Source organism: Octodon degus, unplaced genomic scaffold (assembly GCF_000260255.1).
Source record: "Octodon degus isolate 3935 unplaced genomic scaffold, OctDeg1.0 scaffold00125, whole genome shotgun sequence".
Lineage (NCBI taxonomy): Eukaryota > Metazoa > Chordata > Mammalia > Rodentia > Octodontidae > Octodon > Octodon degus.
The window spans coordinates 7,883,081-7,890,782 of NW_004524701.1; the positions used below are offsets into that span (position 1 = coordinate 7,883,081).

General features: G+C 40.2%; 1 protein-coding gene across 1 annotated transcript; it reads left to right on the forward strand.

The window, feature by feature from the left end:
- Nucleotides 1-6,333: 6,333 nt before the first annotated feature.
- On the forward strand, nt 6,334-7,702 carry LOC101582363 (T-complex protein 1 subunit eta; the record flags this gene model as incomplete). Its single annotated transcript, XM_012516774.2, has 1 exon — nt 6,334-7,702. A coding segment is annotated over exon 1 (1,338 nt), but the record flags the coding sequence as incomplete, so codon positions are not given.

Below are 7,702 nucleotides of genomic sequence, written 5' to 3' on the forward strand. Positions count from 1 at the left end.
GGATTGAACCAAGGTCCCTGTGTTTTGCTTAGCTTAGCTTGTTCTAAGTAGGTGCCTTAGACCACTGAGCCATCTCACCAGCCCCTGCACACGTGTATTAATCAATTTAATTTTCACATCATCAAGTAAGACAGGGTCTTTTATTGACCTCAATATCACCTATCTCAAATTTAACATTTCCCATCTGCCCTACCACAAACATTCCCTATAGTTCTACCTTTCTTGGTTTGTGGATCTTTTTCCTTCCAGGTGCTTATGCCAAAATCCTAGATATCATCCCTGACTCCCACTGGTTCCTTTCCTTTCTCAGGAACAGCACGTATGGTAGTGTAAGTTATATACTGCACATGGTGGAGGAAAGGAGTTGTGATACATGCTACAGGCACTGTAAGTAAGTATAGCAATTTTCTAAAGCAGTATAAAATTCTGAAAAAGTAAGTATAGCATTTTTCTTAGAAATGGAAGGAACATATCTTGATCAATGGCCACAAGAATGCTTTTCACCCCCTCAACTGTACTACTCCAGTCCTCTTGCTTCCACCCTGGCCCTCACTGATCCATCCTCAGTGGTCATTCAGGTCACATCAGGGCTCTGCTCACCCTCAGTGAGCTCTCACTCAGGAAAGGAAGAGTCTGTATCCTGGTGCAGATCTCCATCCTGATGCTGCTTCTGCTCCAACTTCCCCTCCAACTTTTCTCTGCCCCTCTCTCTCTTTACATTATTTTCCTGGGCTAGGTGCCCCTCACCTCACCAAGGTGGCTTTGCTTTTATGCCTGCCTTGCTGTCTTTTCCATTGTCAGTGTCACTCAATGTCACCTGCTCCATGTGGCTTTCCTTGATTGATTGCCTAATCTGAAATCCAGCCCTGCTCCATTGCTCTTGCCTGTTTCCTGTGTATAAGTCAGAGCCTTTATCACCATCAAATATCTTTAGGGCACATTTTATTTATTTGATGACATGAGCCCCACAAGTGCAGGGATTTTTGTTTGATTTGTTCAGCATGGAACCTAGGAACTTTGAGACAAATCTTGATGCAAAGGAAACATTCACTCAGTACCCGAGAGATGGATCCATCTTGAATTTACAGATCAGAATACTTAGATTACCAAAACATTAAGTCATTCTTAAGAGACCAGCGTCCAGGAGGTGGTAGCCACAGGATATAAACCCAAGCAATGTACTCCAAACCCTGTGTTCTCAACCTCTGTTAACTGCTATGAACCCAACTGACGTGCTTCTTCCATAATAATGATGATGATGTTAGTGTTAACTAATATTTTGATGTCTACTTATGGCATGCACATTGCATGTATTATCCCATCTAATATCTAGGGAACATCTTACCTAATTCAGATTGGAATCTTTAAGGTTTTGGTAAATTACAATGGTATGAAAGTACAACTAATGAAGAGAACACAAAGTTTCTTCTCTCTGTGTGTAACATATCAACTTGAAGTTTCACATGAACAAACTAGAAATTGTGCATCTATGAGAGAAGCTTCAGGGTAACTGTCCTAATATGTTTGACTTCTTTTACTTAATTTAATCACTCATCCATTCATTATTCATTCACTCATTTGACAAACATTTCTGGGATGATTGTTCTGTGAAATAGTATGTCAAATGTAAGACCACAAAGAAAGAGGATGCATCTACATAGTAAGGGGCTAGCAAGAGAGACAAGCATAAGATGAGTAATCCCACTGACAGTGGCATAGAGGATCAGTGGCTTCCCAGGGGAAGCAGCATACGACGAGTTTTATCAAGTTGGACCAGGGAGGAAGGCTCCAAGAAGAGGAAGAATTGTGAACTGGCATGAAGGTATGACTTGTGAACACCTGCAGAGCTGTGTAAAGCTAGAAGGCCATGTTGGGAAGTCTGGGAGCAAGAAAAACAGAACTCAGAAGGTTTGAAAACAAGGCTGTGATTAGAACAAATCTGCATTTTGTAAAAAGTTCTCAGAGGTTGGATGGAAATTTAGGAGGGTAAGACCAGAGGGAAAGAAGCAGAAGGTACTTGATTCTTCAAAGCTGCTGCTTTGATACAAGTGTTTTGACTCAGGAGTATTTTGAGTTTGCCTAAAATAATTAAATTTTCAGCTTCTAGAAATTACCAACTCATGTGCAGAATAGCCATCTTCAAAAATGAGCACAGCTGTCATGAATCTTTTCCCCAGAATCTCACCAACCAGGGAATGTTACCTGAGACCACAGGAGAAGATACGAGTAGTGACACCATGCCTGGCAGACTGTCCTTTGATGTTTCTATTCTTTGCTGTGTTTTAAATTACCTGTCTCTTCTCCTCCTCTATGAAATATATATATATATATATGTATATATATATATATATATATTTTTTTTTTTTTCATATACATATATGAAAATCACTGGATTTGGGATTCTTCCTTTTCTTTCATGAGATGTCTCTAGGCATGGAACAAATGTGCTTACTTTTAATATCAGTTCTAATCAACTTAGAAAAGAGGAAAAGCTTATTTTGCTTCATGGGTTTGAAAGTTTCAATCCATAGTTACTTGTCTCCATTATGGAGAAAGAATAAGTGTAATAAACTCACCTCATGGTGGCTGGGAAGCAAAGAGAGAAAGAAATTGATGTCCACATTCCACTGAGGACATACCGTCAGTGACCTAACTTGCTTCCCCTAGGCTCCACCTCATAAAGGTTCTACTATTTTCCAATAGCAACTTAGGCTGGGGACCAAGCCTTCAATCCATGGGCCTTTGTGGGGAAGGAGGACATCTTTCCCCCCATTACTCTGCCTACTGTGCATTTACTAGTTTTTATTGTCAAGTTGTCAGAGATTTTAGGGAGAGTTCTCTCCCCTACAACTTATTGATCTGGGAAGCTTGGATAAGGCAGAAGTATGCTGGGGACCAAGAGCTCAGTGCTGTCATAGTGACTGTCTTGCTTTAAGACATGCTTTTCACAATTACAATCTAATAATCACTCTAAAAGTCATATCTAATCAATGCAGCAATCCCAGATAGAAGTTTTTTTCAAGAGACTTCTACAGAACAGTCCCTAAAAAACCTCAACTCTAGCCATCTGTTTAACCCTACACTATGGTCCAGGATGTGGAAAATTCTAATTTACTGGGTCTTTGATTTAACTGTGGGTGGTGGTGGTGGATGTTGGGGGTACAGTATATAGTAGGGAAGTCAAGCCTACTAAAATCCTATAGAATTGTTATTTCTTAGGAAAGGGCATTTATTTACCAGAAAGGGGGAGTATTATGGTGGTGTTCACTTTAGGTATGGTTACCATACAAATTTTTGTCCAAGCTGGGTAATGAATAGTTATGCCATATAGGTATGGACTAGAAGTGCCCTGGGCCAGCCAGAAAATAGCCATGAAGATCAGTTTGATATTTTTTCATAGGATAACTTTGATTTATCAGAATTAAAAACATCTTTTTCTTCAATCATAAATGTTACTTTAAAAAGAACCCATGATAATATAATAGTAAACAAATACTATAATATTAAATGAATAAGAGGGCTAGGGAGATAGCTCAGTAGAATAAGCTCTTGCCTAGCAAGTACAGGGTCCTGAGTTCAATCTCTGGTTAAAAAAAAAAAAAAAATCATGAATGAAGCATAAAGCAAAGACCTAAAATTAGAAAACCAGGAAACATACAATAAATATCAGCAATATTTTTTGTAATATCAGTAAATGACTTTTTAAATTCAAAGTCAGGTGGAATAAGTAGGAAGTTACAGTAGGAGTCTAAAGGTATAAAGGTCAAGGCATCAAGCAAAGTAGTGGTTTCAGTGTTAAAACAGAGGACATTAAATGGAGAGATTTGTTTAAGAGACAGGACTTAAGACTTGGTGATTGGACCTGAAAATGCAAAAAAGACTTTGACTTTCTGGTATCTAGATTATGCAACTCCCCTAAAAAGAAAGAAGTGATATAAAGGGAAAAGGAGAACAAAAGATATGAAAGAAAAATTGTTCCAAATATCTTCTGCCTGATTGAATTTATGAGTTCATTCTGTGGAGAAGTGAATGTACGCCTTGATGAAATGAATAAGCAATTTTCTGATAAACTTTAATGGAATTAAGACTTATTCTGGAGACTGGTCAACATCCCTCACCCACCTAGCTGAATGTCAGCTTAGAGCTATTGATTATTATTCAAACCTTCTTTTCTTTGTCTTTCTTACTTAACAATGATGATTTCACATTCTCTTTGTCTGTAAAATACCCAGGAGTCAGCTTTTGAATGACTTCTATGTCCTACTTTACAGCAAGATTGTGATAAAACTTTGATATATTTTCTTATAAGCAAAGGGCTAGAAAAGAATATCATGTCGATTTCATTTATAGACATTTTAAACCCCAATCCTATAGAGATATAGCATGGCTTAGATCTAAAATGCCCCCTTCCATGTGTTTGGAAGGTTACTGGATCATGGAAGTGCTACATTCATCAGTGGATTCTTCCATTGATGAGTTTAGCTGCTGAATATAATGTTAAGAAGTGGGGCCTGGATAGAGGTGGGCCACTGGGGATGTGATGTGGAAAGGCATATTCTGGTTCCTGACTCCTTTCTTTCCTCTTTGTTTCCTGTATTCTGTGAGATGAGCAGCTTTCTTCACCAGAGATTTCTACTGTATTTTTTTCATGTTGGATACAACTGACTTTGACTTGAAAATTTGAGCCAAAATAAAAATCTCCTTTAAGTTGTAGGCAGTGGGTAATTTATTATAGTGACAAAAAAAGGGATAAGAAAGAACTGGTAGCAAGAATGGGCTCATTGCTATGACTGTTCCTGTCTATGTAGTTCAGAAGCTTTTAGAGCTAGGACATGGGAAGAATTTGGAAGGGTCTGGAAATGTGTGCTAGAGAAGCTCTGGAGTGTTGTAAGACAAACTTGATAGGTGAATCTGGTTAGAATGCAAAAGACCAGAATGTTGATAGAAATATGGAAAGTAAATGCAGCTCACGAGGTTTCAGTTAGGAACAGATTCCATGGGCAGTTGGACTAGAGGTTATATGTGTTACACTTTGGCAGAAAAATCTATTTTTATTTTCTCTATGTCCTGGAAAAGGAGATTGAGATTAATGACAGAAAACTAATTGATCTTAAAGGGAAAATTTCCAGGTAATATAGTACTCAGGCTGTGATAGCAGTTTTAGTTGCTTTTAGCTAGTTCTATAGTGAAAATCAGGAGTGGAAACAGAGCCAAATAATTTGAAAAGTTTGTAGTTTCATTAGACACAAAAAGCCTGCAAGGCTGGGGCCATGGAAAGCATGGCTGATATAAAGAGTAGTACTAAAAGACACCAAGTACTTTGCATTAGGACAATAGGAAATGAAAATCGAAGGTATCTCAGGAATCAGAAAGACCCCATCCTTCACAGGCTCAAGGGTACAGTATTTTAAAGCATTCATTTAAGAGAAGTGGACTTTTTTTTGAAGAAGGGCTGGCTGTGGAATTGGTTTTCTGGGATTCATTGAACAGTGCAACTAGGCATTCAGGCTCTCAGAGGCCATGATTCAAGGGGCTCTGGGGACTGTGTGAACTGTTGGCACTCTTTGGTATCATCTTAATGGTGCTGATTTTTCAGGCATAAAGAATGCAAAAGTTATAGGATCATGGAGCCCTCACCAGATTTTAAAGGAAGGCCTGGGAAGTCAGATAATATGCCCTTAAGAGGGCAGTATACAAAGCTGTAAGAATGAAGCCAAAGGGGCAAAGGAAATCCTAGGAAGTTAGAAATACCATAAGCATGGATAGTTTGCTATGAAGGGCTTCAAACAGTAATCAGATCCAGCCCAAGAAAAAGTCATGTGGACTACAACTGCTAATGTCATAGAGATAAGGCTTGCTAAGTCCTTTAGAGTTCATGTCTAGCCATAACTTGCCTAGGTGCCAACATACAACTATAGGATTTAATGTTTACTCTGCTAGTTTTGGTCTTGCTTTAGTCCAATTCCTTTCAATCCTTCTATGTTTACTTTGGAATGAGAATGTTTAATCTGTGCCATTGTAAGATGGAAGTGTTTAACTTTTCATTTGATTTTATAGAAGCTTTTAGCTAAGAATTGCTTGAGTGTCAGAAAGACTTTGGACTTGGACTTTCTAATGAAATTCAGATTTTGGTGACTGTTATAGATGGACCAAATGCACTTTGACAATGAGTTGGACATGAGCCTTTGGGGTCTAGGGGAAGAATATTATTGTTGAGATCTAAAATGTCCTTCTCAAGCCTCATGTTTGGGAGATCACTGGATCATGGGACTGCTATATGCACCAGAAGATATATCCATTGTTGAGTTTAATAGCTGAATGTTCTCGGAGAACGGAGTAGCGAGCCCCTGAAGAAGTTGCCAAAATGATGCCCACACCAGTTATACTGTTGAAAGAGGGAACTGACAGCTCCCAAGGCATCCCTCAGCTTGTAAGTAACATCAGTGCCTGCCAGGTAGTTGCCAAGGCTGTAAGAACCACCCTAGGTCCCCGTGGCATGGACAAGCTTATTGTAGATGGCCGAGGCAAAGCAACAATTTCTAATGATGGGGCCACAATTTTGAAACTTCTCGATGTCGTCCATCCTGCAGCAAAGACTTTAGTGGACATCGCCAAATCTCAAGATGCTGAGGTTGGTGATGGCACCACCTCTGTGACCCTGCTGGCTGCTGAGTTTCTGAAGCAGGTGAAACCATACATGGAGGAAGGCTTGCACCCCCAGATCATCATCCGAGCTTTTCACACAGCTACACAGTTGGCAATTAACAAGATCAAGGAGATCGCTGTAACTGTGAAGAAGCAAGATAAAGTGGAGCAGAGGAAGCTGCTGGAGAAGTGTGCCATGACAGCTCTGAGCTCCAAGCTGATCTCCCAGCAGAAAGCCTTCTTTGCTAAGATGGTGGTTGATGCTGTGATGATGCTTGATGATTTGCTGCAGCTTAAAATGATTGGAATCAAGAAGGTACAGGGTGGAGCCCTAGAGGAGTCTTGGCTGGTGGCTGATGTTGCATTCAAGAAGACTTTCTCTTACGCTGGATTTGAAATGCAACCTAAAAAGTACAATAACCCCACAATTGCCTTGTTAAATGTTGAACTTGAGCTGAAAGTTGAAAAAGACAATGCTGAAAGCAGAGTCCACACAGTAGAGGATTATCAGGCAATTGTTGATGCTGAGTGGAACATTCTGTATGACAAGTTAGAGAAGATCTATAATTCCGGAGCCAAAGTTGTTTTGTCCAAACTCCCTATTGGGGATGTGGCCACCCAGTACTTCACTGATAGGGACATGTTCTGCACCGGCCATGTGCCTGAGGAGGATTTGAAGAGGACAATGATGGCCTGTAGAGGCTCAATCCAGACCAGCATGAATGCTCTATCAGCAGATGTGCTGGGCCGCTGCCAGCTGTTCGAAGAGACCCAGATTGGAGGTGAAAGGTACAATTTCTTCACTGGCTGCCCCAAGGCTAAGACTTGCACCTTCATCCTCCGCAGCAGAGCTGAGCAGTTCAGGGAGGAGACAGAGAGGTCTCTGCATGACGCCATCATGATTGTCAGGAGGGCCATCAAGAATGATTCAGTGGTGGCTGGAAGTGCAGCCATCGAGATGGAGCTCTCTAAGTACCTTCAGGATTACTCAAGGACTATCCCAGGAAAACAGCAGCTTCTGATTGGGGCATATGCTAAGGCCTTGGAGATTATCCCA